Raw genomic sequence first — 15,737 nt, 5'->3', positions numbered from 1 at the left:
TACAAATTTGGGATAGGTTATGCATGATCAGCGCTAGAAAACTAAGACAATTTATTTCTTTGCCAGCCAAAGCCAGAGCAGTGAATAACAACACATATAAACATATTTTGATGTACTTATGCATGCATTGAGTAATAAAGAGACAGAGCTGAATAGTTACTCTGAGAATTTTTTACCGTTTTAAAGTTCATGAGCGGTGGATCGAGTTGGTCCGCAAACGCAACGTCAAACACAAACAAGTAAGAGGTTCTAGTCGGAAGCTCCCGACTAGAGGATACCCTGAACCCTCTTCTTCCAATACCAAATGCAGTTCGCGATCGTTTGCTTTAGTAATAAAGATAAATTACTACTTGCCTCCGCCTATACTAAACAGCCACACCAGAAAAAAAAAATTTCCCTCGGTAGGTTTCGAACTCGCAGCAGACCGCACTACTTGCCGCCGCCTCTACCCAACAGCCACACCAATAGCAGCACAGAAAACAATACAATCGCAATTGCAATGCTGTTTATAGAATTCAAAGAAGACGCGCATGAAAGTGTGTACACAGAAATTCTTGCAATTTGCGGTAGCTGCCGCAAACACGTGGGCAGCCGAAACACATATTTTTTTGTGTTTCTTACCCTTGATGTAATTTCCAAAAGTAGATCTGATTGTACTTTAAAATATTCGTGTATTCTCACAATTGCATTTAAATTGTGGCTTATATTGGTGGGCAGCATATGTAAATTGGTAGCGGGAAGGTGGTGATGGATATTAAATGAAAGATACTGATATATATATACTATTCTAGAAACAACATATCGAGTTTGGTGACTCTAGCTCTTATTGTTTACCCAATTTGCTCAAAAAACAGTATTTCGATATCGATTTTTATCGATTACTTGGAAACGGGGCAATTTATCGAATATCGCAAACAAACTTGATCTGTGCGGGCACTAGGAGGACCTACAGCTAGCTCTCTAGCTCTTATAGGTTCAGGGATCCTTGTATTCATACATACGTTCGGACGGACGGACAGACGGACTAGATTGACTCGGCTGTTGATGCTGATCAAGAATTTATATACTTTATGGGGTCGGAGATGCTTCCTTCTGCATGTTACATACATTTGCACAAATACGTTATACCCTTTTACCCATTTTTAATGGGTTCAGGGTATAAAAAAAGCTCATTTACTATAGAAAGCAACAACAAATCACTTGCAAAACAACAACAGTGCGCACGAAACCCCATGTTTTTTCGTCGTCCGTCTTGATCAGCAAGAGTTTCTGAGCGATAATGAGGACATAGGAAACTCAGTGCAAAGAAAAGAGACAAATAATGCCACTGTGCTTTTTGCATGTTTCTCTGTCGGTCCTACAAGGCAGCGCGTAGAAACAACAACAACACTAGTTGGGTTCTAATGTTGTTGTTGCTTAGCCGATTCTCGGCGCAAGTAGGTAGAAAATTTGAATGCCAGCAGGCCATGGCATTCAACTCGTAGGGTTACGCCCACGGCGCGTTAACATCAAAAATTATTACGTCACATTTCATAGAATTTTATTCCTTGTGATGTGTAGGATATATTTCCATCTTTATAACGTTCATTTAAGTTATTTATTAGAAGGGTCTTTTATAGTTAATAATTTATCTTTTATAGCTAATAATTTATTGACAAATGTAGTAATTTACTGTACGCAACTATCGCACACAAAAAGCCTTACGCTGTGACGTCACATGCGCAACAGAATGTTGCAATCTTCTTAAATTCATATACTTCCCTTGGCTTGCCAAACACATGCATGCATATTTTTTACCAAAATGTGTGAGATGAGACATACATACCAACAGCTATTTGGGGCGTGGAGGCATTGATACCCTTATTTATAGAAATGGTAAAGAATGTTGAAAGAAACCAATTATTAATAATTGTACCAACGGTTGCACACTAAATACGAAATTATATTCTCTCAGACATTGCATAAAAATGCATATATAAGAAGTTAAGTGGTATTTGGCTACAGTCCTTATCAATGTTAAAATACCCTATTTTGAGAAAGGGTGCCTTGCTAGTCGCAAAATGAAAAATTATAAAAATCTGCCTGGCTGCTTGCAAGTTGAAAGCGAGTGGAGAGGAAGAAGACATAACTTTGGGACTTCGCGAATTATAGGAATATGAGTGTTTTGAAACCACAATAATGAGTTAGAAGAGTGCTGTAGTGCGCAGAAGCTAGGATCGTAGGCTGTAGCCTCAAATTAAAAAGGGATAGCAGGGAAAGAATTTGTGGTGTGTTTTTTTCATTGTCGAGTCGTTTGTTTTGATTCTTTTTGTTGTTGGTTCGTATAGAAAATGTTCTGAAGTTGTCTTTGATTTTTTGGGCAACGGGAGAAGTAGCTGTAGACAGCCGGGCGTTGTGTTTGCAACCTCGCTACGCTCATGTAGTGTTTCGAAAAAGAGCTTTTGATCCAAAAGCCTCCTCTGTCTCTTTACTAGTCAATGAGCCTTGCTGTAGGCCGGCTGGTGACTAACTTTGTTGCTCGTGTCAGCATCAGCAAGCCGCGACTTCGGCATTCGTTCGTCTGAACGAACAGCCGTCGGCTAGCATGTCGTTTGAAGTCGTAAAAGCCAGATAGGAAGCCCGGCTTAACATTTGTCGTCGCATGCAAATGTATGGGCGTTACTCATCTTAGTGTTTATATTGTCTTTGTCTATATCATGCAGCTGCAATAGGAACGATCGGTCAAAAATTCTGTCCTTGTATGGAAAACTTTTTGTTTTTCAAGATATCTTGACCAAACTCGCTATTTATAAGTTTCACTATGTTCCTTACATTTATGAAAAATCTTGTTTACATCGGATCACTATATCCTGTAGCTGCTATAGGAATGATCTGTCGAAAATCAAGTCGTTGTATGAAAAACTTTTTTTTTTTCAATATATCTTAACCATACTCGGCATTAATTTTTAAACCCTGAACCCATTGAAAATGGGTAAAGAGGGTATAATGTATTTGTGCAAATGTATGTAACAGGCAAAAGGAAGCATCTCCGACCCCCCCGTATATATATTCTTGATCAGCATCAATAGCCGAGTCGATTTAGCCATGTCCGTATGTCTGTCTGTCCGTCTGTCCGTATGTATTAACGCAAGCATCTCATAACCTATAAGAGCTAGAGACTTGAAATTAGCTGTAGGTCCTCCTAGTCCCCGCGAAGATCGAGTTTGTTTCCCCCGTTTCCAAGTAATCGATAAAAATCGATATAGAAATCCTGTTTTTTAAGCAATTTCGGTAAATAATATGAGCTAGAGTCACCAAACTTGACATGTAGCTTCTAGAATAGTATATATATATAAAGTATCTTTCATTTTGTACCTAGCGCCTGTTGGAAGAAGAGGGTTCAGGGTAACCCCTAGTCGGGAGCTCCCGACTAGAACCTCTTACTTGTTTTCCCAGTGCTTCTTAGATGCGGGCAAAGAATTATGAGCATTATAAAAATGTTCGGTCTACAAGAGTATTAAATCTGCAGAAGATAGCCCTGCTTTCTCGTTTAAATTTCTTTTATAACTGCTATGGCAAACGCACTCGCAGCGCTAGCTGCATTTGGTTTAGTAAGAGAAGTTTTAGGGTATTTCCTAGTCGGGAACTTCCGACTAGAGCTTCTTACTTATTTTTTTATATGCGCTAGATTCGATCAGTGTCTTCTGGCATTTACCTAGCTATAACAACTTGGTAGCTTATATGGTATTTACATTGAAGTATTTACAATGAAGGGACATTTGGAATAAATTGGACATAGCAATGATACAATAATTGAGGATATAGCTTAATAAAATTATTCATGTGATTCACCTAGTAGATAGGTCTCAGGGTTTTGTCCTTTGGAAACGTTAAATTGTAACAGACGAATGGAATACTTTGAACTAAGCTTAAATGCTTATGAAATTTTTCTAACACTGCAATAAGACTAATATACTCATACCTAGCTAACTGAAGTCACATTGTAACTTTAAATACTACTTTCTACAATTTATGCAAATGACATTTCTTTCATTTCAGTCGATCGTTAATTGCGTGTTAGCTAACCGTTAAATGGTAAATGTAAATACCCTTTTATACAAAAAAAAAACAAAAACTTGCTAATCTATAAATACTTAAAATATATAATAAACAATTTAATATTTTGACAAAGCTGTCAGAGTTTGAACTAATACGGTCACGTTGCAGCTTCAAATTAATAAAATTGATGGGAAAACCTGGGGTCTTCAACTACAATTTATAACAAAACCAATTTTATTGGCATATTTACACGCAACACTATCTTTTAAAATATAGGTTTATAGAAAAAGATATATGAATGTGAATATATGGTCAGTCAGCAAAAACCAATAGTAGCTTTTAATAATGTTGGCAGATATAAAGTTTGGAACGAACTGACCATGTCAGCATTTCCACTATTAATTTATTAAACAATCAATTAAAAGATACTGTTACAATCCTTAAAATATTTGTTTGATTTCCGAACCATTGCATGATCTAAAAGACATATAAAATAGTTTGCCTAATACCTAAACAAGCAAAATCTAAGCGTAATTAATTCTTTTCTGCTGTTCAGCTCCAGAACTTCTTACCACATCATTTCAAGACAATACTACAAAGTAAAACCCAAGTCTAATGGCACCTCTAAGTATAATAAAAATAATAATAGTTATAAATAAATAACACAAAAATAAAATAATCATACCAATGATTATTTGAGATTATGATAGTTTATATTATAAGTTTGAGGTAAAAATTCGAATCTAGTGCAACTATTTAAGAAAATCCTTGTAGCAAAGACTTATGCGTCGATAAGCATCAGAACACTGGCGACTGACCACCGAATCATTCTTATATTGGCGTGTTTCCTTTATATAAATTGCCCTATCTAATTTGCACAAATTTGCTGTAGTCGGTAGTGCCCGACTTGGAACTAGCCGAATCCATCTTTTACCAACATCAAAAAAGCTCGCGCGTAATTTAATAGATGCAATTTTAACATATTTAGTTGATTAGGGCAGAAACTAACATTATTGAAAACAATAAGTTGCCTCCTGCGGCTTAAACTCGCACCCCTTCAACCAAGCGAACTAGCCATCGCCTTATACAGGAGGTACCCTGAACCCTCTTCTACCAGCACCAAATGAACGCGCACTACAAGCTCGTTTGCTTTAGAATTAATAAAAAAAAAATGTCGCGCAATTGGACTCGAACCAGTAACCGACCGACTTGCCACCGCCTCTACTAGACAGCTTTCTCAAAAACTAATTATGAACGAAAAAAAAACTAAATAAATCGAGAAAAAGGGCTATATTCGGCACGCCGATGATTGAATACCCTTGTAGACCGAACATTCTTATAATACTCATAATGCTTTGCTGCATATAAGAAGCACTGGCAAAATAGTTAATGCCGAGTAGGGTAAAGATATTTTCAAAAACAAAAAATTTTCCCTATATCAACTGATCATTCCTATGGCAGCTACATGATATAGTGGTCCGCTGTCGGTAGGATTTTGCATATATATGAGGAACATATTAAAACTAATAGATGCCGACTTTGGTCAAGATATCTTGATAAACAAAAAAGTTTTTCATAGAAGATCCTAATTTTCGAACCATTGTCCCTATGGAAGCTATATTCCCAACATATGTACTGCGTGCAAAGAAAGAGGGACTTCTGCAAAGTTTTATGACTATAGCTTTAAAACTGCGAGACTAGTTTGCATACAAACAGACAGATCGACATACGGACGGACGGACAGACGGACATAGTTATATCGACTCGGCTGTTAACATTCATCAAGAACATACATATATACTTTACATGGTCGGAGATGTCTCCTTTACATTACATATTTCACGACAAAATTGTAATACCCTCTGCAAGGGTATAATAACAGCACATTCCCACAAAACAGAATACAATACAATCGCAATTTCAATGCAGTTTATATAATTTTATTTATTTATTTTAATTTATATAATTACATATAGACGCGCATGTATGTTTATTTACAAGAAATTCTTAACATCGGAAACAAACTCTTACTGCGCGGGCACTAGTTTCTCAAGATTCAAGTCTAGTTTTTAACGGTTTTAAATTCGATGCATTCATACATACGGGCAGACGGACATGGCTAGAACGACTCGTCTGATTATATTATTATTTTATATATTATATTATATACTTTATAGGGTCGGACATCCTTCCTTCTGCCTGTTACATACATTTCACAAAATCATTATACCATTTTTCTACATGTTCAATGGATTAAGGGTATTAAAATTATTAAAGGAAAATAATAATCCTCTCTCCGAAGTTTGAGCTCCACACCATCAACAAGCTAGGTTATTAGAGTTTAAAATTGCAGCCCACATACAATACAATCACAATTGTAATTCTTTTCATAGAAAACTTTCTGCAGTTAATCTTACTATTTGATTGAGGATTGGTTTTTCTAAAATGAAGTATACGCAATCTATGATACCATATGATGAGTCACATGCCTAATTTGGTAAATTTATATCGACTTTTATCGATTTCATGAAACCGGGACGAGCTATTTACAAATAATATAAATAAATTGAATAAATAAATATAAACAAGTAAGAGGTTATAGTCGGGAGCTCCGGACTTGGGGATTCCCTGAACCCTCTTATTCCAACATCAAATGCAGCTCGCGCTATGCGCTCGTTTGCTTTAGTAGTATTATAGAAAAATGAAAAAAAAGAGGCCTTGGCAGGGCTCGCTCGCTTCTACTCAAAAGCAAAAACAGCAAAAAAAAAAAACAGTTTCTTCGGTAGGGTTCGAACTTGCAACAATCCGCACTACTTGCGCCACCTCTACTCACCAGCCACACCAATAATTGAGTCTTATTGAGAAAATAACGAAGTAAAATAGCAGCACAGAAAGCATTACAATCGCAATTGCAATGCTGTTGATAGAATTCAAAGCAGACGCGCATGAATGTGTGCGTGTACATGCATACAAAAATTCTTGGAATTTGCGCTAGCTGCCGCAAACACGTTGGCAAACCAAACACACAACTTTTGTGTTTCTTAACCGATCTTAATGAAATTTTCAGCAGTAGATCTTATTGTACTATAAAATATTCGTGTATTCTTAAATTGACAATTGCATTTAAATTGTGGCCTTTATTGGTGGGCAGCATAAACAGGTACACTTGCATGATTTATAGCTATGAGTTAGTAGCGGGGAGGTGGTGATAGCTATAAAATGAAAGATAATTAATATATATATAGACTATTCTAGAAGCCACATGTCAAGTTTGGTGACTCTTTTTAACAAAATTGCTCATAAAACGGGATTTCGATATCGATTCTTATCGATTACTTGGAAACGGGGCAAGTTATCGAATATCGGTAACAAACTCGTGCTGCGCATGGACTGAGAGGACCTGCAGCTAAAATTTCAGTCTCTAGCTCTTATAGCTTCTGAGTTCTTCGCGTTCATACATGCGGACAGACGGACGGATACACAGACGGACAAGGCTAGATCGACTCGGCTATTGATGCTGATCAAGAATATATATACTTTAAGCGGTCGGCAATGCTTCTTTCTGCCTGTTATTAAACATACATTTGCACAAATACATTATACCCTTTTTACCCATTTTTAATGGGTTCAGGGTATAATAAAGTGAATCTAGCTCGTAAAACGCGGAAACTAAGAGGACACACATACTAAATATTATATCCCTCGCTCCTATGTGTTCTGAATCCATTATAGCCTTTCAACTAATTTTCAGTGGGTTCACGTACAATTAAGGTTTTCCACATTTGCTTTCCAAAGGGTGAACTTCTAAAATGGTATTAATTTTCCAACACTGAATACCCTATATACCCGTTTGCCGACCGTGGGTCGTCTTTGTGCACAAGTAGTACGTGTTGAATAAAAGTCATCGATAACTTAGCCCGTTTTCATGGTTCGATGAAAATAGATTTTGAATCTTGTTTTTTGAGCATATCTCATAGGTTTTAGGAGCTAGAGTCACCAAACTTGACACGTAGCTTCTCGAAATGTATATGCAGATCCAGTATATATCTACGCTTAACCTTAAGCAACCGAGCGCGTAGCTCGAGCGGCTTCTGGTTTTGAAAGAAGGTTCACAGTATTTGCTAGTTATGGTTATTCCTGACTTAGTTTCTAGGCGTGAAGTAACATCAGCTTCCGAGCTATCAGCTTGCTGATAAGCGTTGACTTTGCTAATAGACAGATTCTTTACATTGCCTGCAACAAGTCTATTTATCAAGCTATATGTCGTAAAAACCAGTGTCTTGTTGGCACAGAAACTGGGAATGAATGGTAACAATACATACACCCTATACCTGGGAAAATTCTCTTTAAATTAGTATTTAGCAGTAATAAATTATTTGCATACCCTGAACCCATTGAAAATGGGTAAAAAGGGTATAATGTATCTGTGCAAATGTATGTAACAGGCAGAAGGAAGCATCTACGACCCCATAAAGTATATATATTTCTGATCATCATCACAAGACGAGTCGCTCTAGCCATGTCCGTCTGTTCGTATGTATGAACGCAAGGATTTAGAACCTATAAGAGCTACAGACATGAAATGTGGGTCCTCCTAGTTCCCGCGCAGTATGAGTTTGTTTCCGATATTCGATAACTTGTCCCGTTTCCAAGTAACCGATAAAATAAAAATCCAGTTTTTTGAGCATAATTAGTAAATAGTAAGAGCTAGAGTCACCAAACTTAACATGTAGCTTCTAGACTAGTATATATGTATATATCAAGTATCTTTCATTTTATAGCTAACACCACCTCCCCGCTCAATTTATATTGTCCACCAATATAACCCACAATTTATTCTATAGCACAATAAGATAGCACAATAAGATCTACTGTTAAAAATTTAATTAAGATCGGTTAAGAAACACATAAGTTATTAAAGAAATCGTGTTTTGGCTGACCACGAGCTTGGGGCAGCTGGCGCAAATGGCGAGAATTTCTGTATACATGTACACATACACATTCATGCGCGTCTGCTTTGAATTCTATAAACAGCATTCCAATTGCGATTGTATTGTTTTCTGTGCTGCTTTTTTAATTCGTTTTTTCCTCATTAAGAATCAACTAATTGTGTGGCTGTTGAGCAGAGGCGGCGCCAAATGGTGTGGTCTGTTGCGAGTTTGAACCCTATCGAGGAAACTATTGATTTTTTTTATTATTGTATTATTTTTATTACTGCTAAAGTAATCGAGTGAGTGGCGCGATCTGCATTTGGTGTTGGTAGAAGAGGGTTCAGGGTATCGGGAACTCCCGACTAGGGCCTCTTACTTGTTTAATAATAAACTTACCGAAATGGAGATGGCGGGTTACCGTTTATTTCCAGTTTGCGGTATGATTCCTCTATTGGACTTAGAATATCAGTCACACTAAACGGAGTTGAGTGGTTATTGTTGAATATAGTACTGTGATGCTGGGTATGCAAGTTCTGAAGATGTTGAATACTAGACAGACTATGGTGGTGATGTGCAACCGCGACAGCGGCTGCCGCAGAAACCGAGTTCTGTGTCGATGTATCGTTTGTATTATGTTTTAAGAGTGGTTCCAATTGCTGCTGCTGAGAAGCCGCTGTTGGTATAAGTATGTCTTTTTGAGATAAACTCATAACCAAATCTGCTTCATTACCCAAACTAGATTCCTCTTCATCAGGTTTTGCTCGAAAGCACCGTCGTTCATTAAATGATGTTTTAGTTAAATTTGATGCTGACATACGAAAAATTTTACTCTTAACGTTACTTTCGAATTTGTTGAATCTACAAATATAAAGAATAAACAAACACAATTGTTTTGATTACATAAAACGAATAAAACGACATAAAAGGACTATGTCCGTTGAGCTCAGCCATTTTACCCAGTACCCATTGAAATGATTAAATAGAATTATGGGCTTGTGCAATTTTATGTAACAGGCCAATATCTCCGACCATATAAAACATATGCTTGATATGTCTTTTTTTCCGATCTCAGAGACTACATAAGCAAGAGATTAGAAATTTCCAAGTAGGTTTTCTTAAGTCATGCACAGATCAAGTTGATTACAAATAATCGATAACCCACTATGTTTCCAAAAAATCAATAATCGGTTTAATTGGGAGTGCCCGACTAGGAGATATCCTGTACATTGCGCCGAGCTGTAGCTCCATTATATTTGAAATTTGTTCTATATATTCAATGCTAGATTATACTTCCCCGCCTTACCCGGTTCAGTATTTTGCTCCAAAGTTTAAGGACGGAAAATAAGCTTACATTGCAAAGGGTGGATATTGCAAGAAATATGCTAAGTGCATTAAAAGGCAATCGAATGGTCAACACAAAAGTGGCATACAGTATTTACAAAATTGCTACTTAACAGGTTTTCATGTTGAGCTATAAAGATAATTTTGAAACTGATCGAATGAAATTTAAAACTTCCTCTTTCAACCTTTGACCTCTATTTTCCGCCAAGTAGGGGTGGAATTTCCAAAAAGTGTGGAACACGTCAAAAACAAATTTTTTCAAGATCTTTTGTGATGAGCTTATTTACGAAATTTCGCCCATTCAAACGTTGAACCACATATTTTATTTGGGGAATTTTGAAAAAATTGTAAATATTTTGAAATGTGTGAAGCGTGAATTTGAAGCCGATCGGATGCTAAACAAAAGTCTTTCTATACGACCGCTTCCCACCAAATTGCCACACTGGTTAGAATCGCTAAAGAGCATTGAAAATAAGTTTAAGGCTGTTCCGAATAAACTTAAAACTCGAATGAAAATCTAACACCGCGTTTTAGTGTGCATCCCATCACATAAGGTTACTGCAGTGAATACTCAGCTTCCTAGCTGTTACGGCTTGGACTGAGCGTTGATCAGACAGGACAAACAGATGATCTAGTCGGGAGTTCCCGAATTGCGATACCATGAACCCTCTTCTAGGAACACCAAATGCATCTCGCGCTACAAGCTCGTTTGCTTTAGGAGTAATACAAATAAATTTATAAAGAACAAGTAAGAGGTTCTAGTCGGGAGCTCCCGACTAGGGGATACCCTGAACCCTCTTCTTCCAACACCAAATGCAGATCCCGGTACGCACTCGTTTGATTTAGTAGTAATAAATAAAAATGAAAAATGAATGAAAAATGAAATGAAAATGAAAAATGAAAATCGAGTTTGCTTCCGATGTTCAATAGCTTGCCCTGTTTCCAAGTAATCGATATCGAAATCCTGTTTTTTGACCAATATTGGTAAATAATTGGAGCTAGAGTCACCAAACTTGACATGTAGCTTCTAGAATAGTATATATATACATAAGGTATCTTTCATTTTATACCTATCGCCACCTCCCCGCTACCACCACAAAGCTATAATTCAAGATAATAAGCCAACTTGTACTGCCCACCAATTAAAGACATAATTTGTTTTTTAAGAATACACAAATATTCTATTGCACAATAAGATGTAATTGCGGTTGTATTGTTTTCTATGCTGCTATTTTAATCGGTTTTTTTCTGATTAAGACTGAATTCTAGGTGTGGCTGTTGAGTAGAGGCGGCGGCAAGTACGAGCCTGTCACGAGTTCGAGACCTAGCGAGGAAACAGATTTTTTTTTAATGTATTTTTTTTACTGCTGAAGTAAACGAGCGCGTAGCGCGAGCTGAATTTTGTGTTGGTAGAAGAGGGTTTCGGGTATTCCCTAGTCGGGAGCTCCCGACTAGAGCCTCTTACTTGTTTTTTAATAACTTTTCAGCAGTACATTTTTTTTGTGGCATATAATTTTCGTTTATTCTCAAAAGGCCAATTTATTAAAAATTGTGGCTTTTAATCAGTGGGTAGTTTTAATTGATTTAGTTATTTGATTTATAATTATTGGGTTGTACCGGGGTTCTTATTGCAATAAATGAAAGATACTTGACCTGTATATACCAGTCTAAAAGCTACATGACTTTGGTGACTCTAGCTCTTGAAATCTAGGAGATTTGCTCTAAAAACGGGATTTCAATATCGATTTTCATCGATTGCTTGAAAACTGGTCAAATTATTGATTATCAGAAATAAATTCGTACTGCGCGGGCACAAGTAGAACCTTCTTTACAAATCAAGTCTCCCGCGTATTGGTTCTGAGATCGACGTATTCAGACATACTGTCGGACATGCAGACGGACGGAGAGACGGGCAGACAGGTGGACATAGCTAGATCGACTCGGCTGTTGATGCTGATCAAGAATATATATACTTCATGGGGTCGGAGGTACATTCTTCTGCCTGTTACATTCATTTCTAAACATTACATTTCCCCATTTTCAATGGGTTCAGGGTATGCAAAACAACAGCGATTACATCAACTGATGTTTCGCACAAGTACAATATATACAAGCAAACGCTAACTCAGGCATTAGACCAAAACAATACACTATTTGATAACTTATTTAATGGACAAGCAAGAACGTTGCAGTCAACAGTGGTCGCCTACAAAAACACTACAGCCAATCATATGTTTTGACTTATAGCGCTTCGCTTCGAATTCTTGAAATCTTAAACTATAACCCAATATGAATTTCGCTGCTGCTTCTACCTGCGACACACTATTTATTGTTGAATAACTTTTATGTTTGTTGATCGATCTTCATCCGTGTATTTATACCATGACCTATTTTTTTATACCATGAATCCATAGAAAATGGTTAAAAGCCACTACGTGGCATTAAATCAAATACATTTGATTCTGCACAATAAGCTCTACTTAAAATTTTATCAAGATCAGTTAAGAAACACAATGAAAACGTGTTTTGGATGGCCTCGTGTTTGCGGTAGCTAGAGAAAATTGCAAGAATTTCTACATACATGCGCACACACACATTCATGCGCGTCTGCTTTAAATACCATCAACAGCATTGCAATTGCGATTGTATAGTTTTCTGTGCTGCTATTTTAATTCGTTGTTTTCTCATTAAGACTGAATTCTTGGTGTGGCTGTTGAGTAGTGGCGGCGGCAAGTAGTGCGTTCCGTCACGAGCTTGAGACCTATCGAGGATATAGAGCCTCTTACTTGTTTACTCATATTCAATGCGTTTAGGCTTTACTCTTGCAGAATGTATTAGTATTTTGTCGCGATATCTGAAACACACTTAAGTAGACCACTTCGTTTCTGTAAGGCATGTGTATATATGATTAATGAGTTTCTGTATGATCTTCCGCAAATTAGTCACCCGCAGTTCAATCCATTATGGTAACACTCGACATAGGTCGTCGGTTTTTGTAGCCCCGAAAATACAAAAAAAAAACTAATCAATAACTAAGTCCAAAAAGGTTCACATCGACCTATAAAATATATTATCATACGATAACATATGCTGAAACAAACTCTCCAATCATCACATCATTATTATGCTATAACTTATCAATATTATTTTTATGTCTTTCCTATGGCGATTTACGCTGTTATAGCCTCTAAAACCGTAGCGCTCAGACGACACATGGACAAATATATATTAATATTTACTTTTTGCTAAAATACATTTTCCGAATTTGCTTTACCATATACTTGGTCTTGCCTTAGTTTATAATTAAATATCCCCAAGCTGCTAGATTTAGGTGGTGGTTTTACTTCTACTTCTTCCGTTTTTTTTTTTGTGTTAAAATTCATTTATTAACAGCTTATCTTCTGTTACTCTTGTTTAGCAACTTTTATCAGCGTGAGTATATTTCTTCCGATAAACACTATTGAGCATTCTTTCCTAAATAACAACTGTAATATATATTCGTACATTTTATAATTTATTATATATTATAACGAGAACGTAAGGACGGCGAATATTTAATATCATTGTAGACATTTGCCTTACAGTTGTGCATATATTTCAGAATAGTGAAGATCGTAAGTGCTTAGTTTGATGAAAATATCTTCGAAAACAGAATATTTAACCAAATTATAATAATAATAACAAATAACAATTTTTCGACCAATTCCTCCTATAGAGCTATATAATATAGTAGTGAGATAGAAATTAGATTTTTGCCATCTAAAAGAAGCATATTGTAAAAAGTAATTGCTGGGGTTGGTCAAGATATCCCGCTAGCCAAAAAAGTTTTCTTACAAGAACCTACTTTTTGAGCGATCGTGTTCGGATGTTAATAAGATACATATATATATAGATACATACGGAATACACTGAAACTAATATATGCCGAGGTTGAAATAGATATCTTGATAAAGAAGGAAATTTTTCATCGAACCACTGAATTTACGACCGATCGTTTCTGTAGCAGCTATATTGCATAGTGGCCGATCCAGCCGACTCCGACATACATATGTACTGCCTCCAACAGAAAGACGAACTAATGCAAGGTTTAAAAACGACAGCTTTAAAATTGAGAGATAAGTTTGCATAGCCGGACATGTCTATTTTAACATGTCTATTTTAACTCAGACATATAAGCTCGACTGTTGTTGTTGTTGATGCTTTTGACGGATACATATCTAATAAACGATATATACATGCTCTGCAAAAACTATACTGGAAGCTACATATTAAATTTGCTGGCTCTAGCTTTTTTAAATCTATGAGATACGCCCAAAAAACAGTTTTTTAATATCGATTGCTTGGAAACGGGGTAAACTATCGATAATTGAAAAAAAAATCGTACTGCGCGGGTACTAGAGCCCCTACGTTAAAAATGTCAAATCTTTAGCTCTAATAGATTTTAAGAATGTTGCGTTCATACATACGGACAGTCGGACATGGCTAGAGCGACTCGGTTATTGGCCAAGAATATAGACACTTTTTGGGGCTGGAAATGCTTCCTTTGCCTGTTACATACATTTTCTAAAAACCATTATAGCATATTTACATATTTTCAATAAGATCAGCGTATAATAAAGAAAAATTAAAATTTCAATCTATTAATACTTTAAAATTTTCAGCTAATATTTCTTCATACTTTATTCATTATTAGCGCACTTTTTAACTTTGAATCTTCCGCGAAGACATTTTTTAATATCACTGTTATTCTAATTTATAAATTATATAAACTAATGTGATGCTATAATCAGCTATGTTTGGTATACAATAATTTTAGCACCAGCATTGGCTAAGCTCTAAGCAATTGTTTACGGTCATTATCTTCTTTTAACAAAGCACTAGAGTATGTAACACAAATTTTTTGTTTCTGCTGCACAATATATGTATAGTATGTAAAATTAAAGACATAAGCCCACGTCAGTGAATTTATTATGAATATCCACTCGACACGATTCCGTCAAATGAAATAAGAGGTCTGAACAGTACTGACGAGTACTCCTCAGATGGCTTCTGGATAGCCCTCGAATAAGTTTTTCCTATTAGCGATAACTCTGCACTGTTGGTACTGGCTACATACTTCGTTGAACAAAACAAACATCAAAATATTGCCTATTCATTTTAATGAAACTAACCAATAAGAGAGCAGAGACAACAACGATGGGCTGGCATTGGAATTCAGAGCTAACTGGCTTTAGACCGCTTAAATAATGCTTGCCTACTCTTAAATATACTTGTTTCACTCACTCTATAGAACGTGAAAGGCAATCATATGGGTTAAAAAGAGAACGATATCATTATGTACAAATATTCTTTGCTGCTTCACTCTTTTCACTTAGTTCACCAATAGGAAATGACTTTGTTTCAACCCTCATGGGACTTGAGGTCGCA

General features: G+C 36.3%; 1 protein-coding gene across 5 annotated transcripts in view; it reads right to left on the bottom strand.

The window, feature by feature from the left end:
* Window positions 1-15,336, bottom strand: part of LOC135439720 (homeobox protein Nkx-2.4) — a 118,980-nt gene extending 103,644 nt beyond the window's left edge. For 2 of the 5 annotated variants that reach the window (XM_064698507.1, XM_064698515.1), the window contains exons 1-2: window positions 14,989-15,334; window positions 9,366-9,827 (exon numbers count right to left, since the gene is read on the bottom strand). In XM_064698507.1, coding sequence (XP_064554577.1) covers window positions 9,366-9,784 — 419 coding nt within the window. In that variant the 5' untranslated portion in view covers window positions 9,785-9,827; window positions 14,989-15,334. Of the gene's footprint in view, window positions 1-9,365; window positions 9,828-14,988 lie in introns of all 5 variants that reach the window. The other 3 variants (XM_064698498.1, XM_064698523.1, XM_064698489.1) reach the window with 3 other exon arrangements.
* Window positions 15,337-15,737: the final 401 nt, after the last annotated feature.

The sequence above is a fragment of the Drosophila montana genome, unplaced genomic scaffold (genome assembly GCF_035044405.1).
Source record: "Drosophila montana isolate Dmon_TW-CO22-7 unplaced genomic scaffold, ASM3504440v1 contig_1571_1, whole genome shotgun sequence".
Classification (NCBI taxonomy): domain Eukaryota; kingdom Metazoa; phylum Arthropoda; class Insecta; order Diptera; family Drosophilidae; genus Drosophila; species Drosophila montana.
This window is presented reverse-complemented; position numbering and strand designations above follow the sequence as displayed.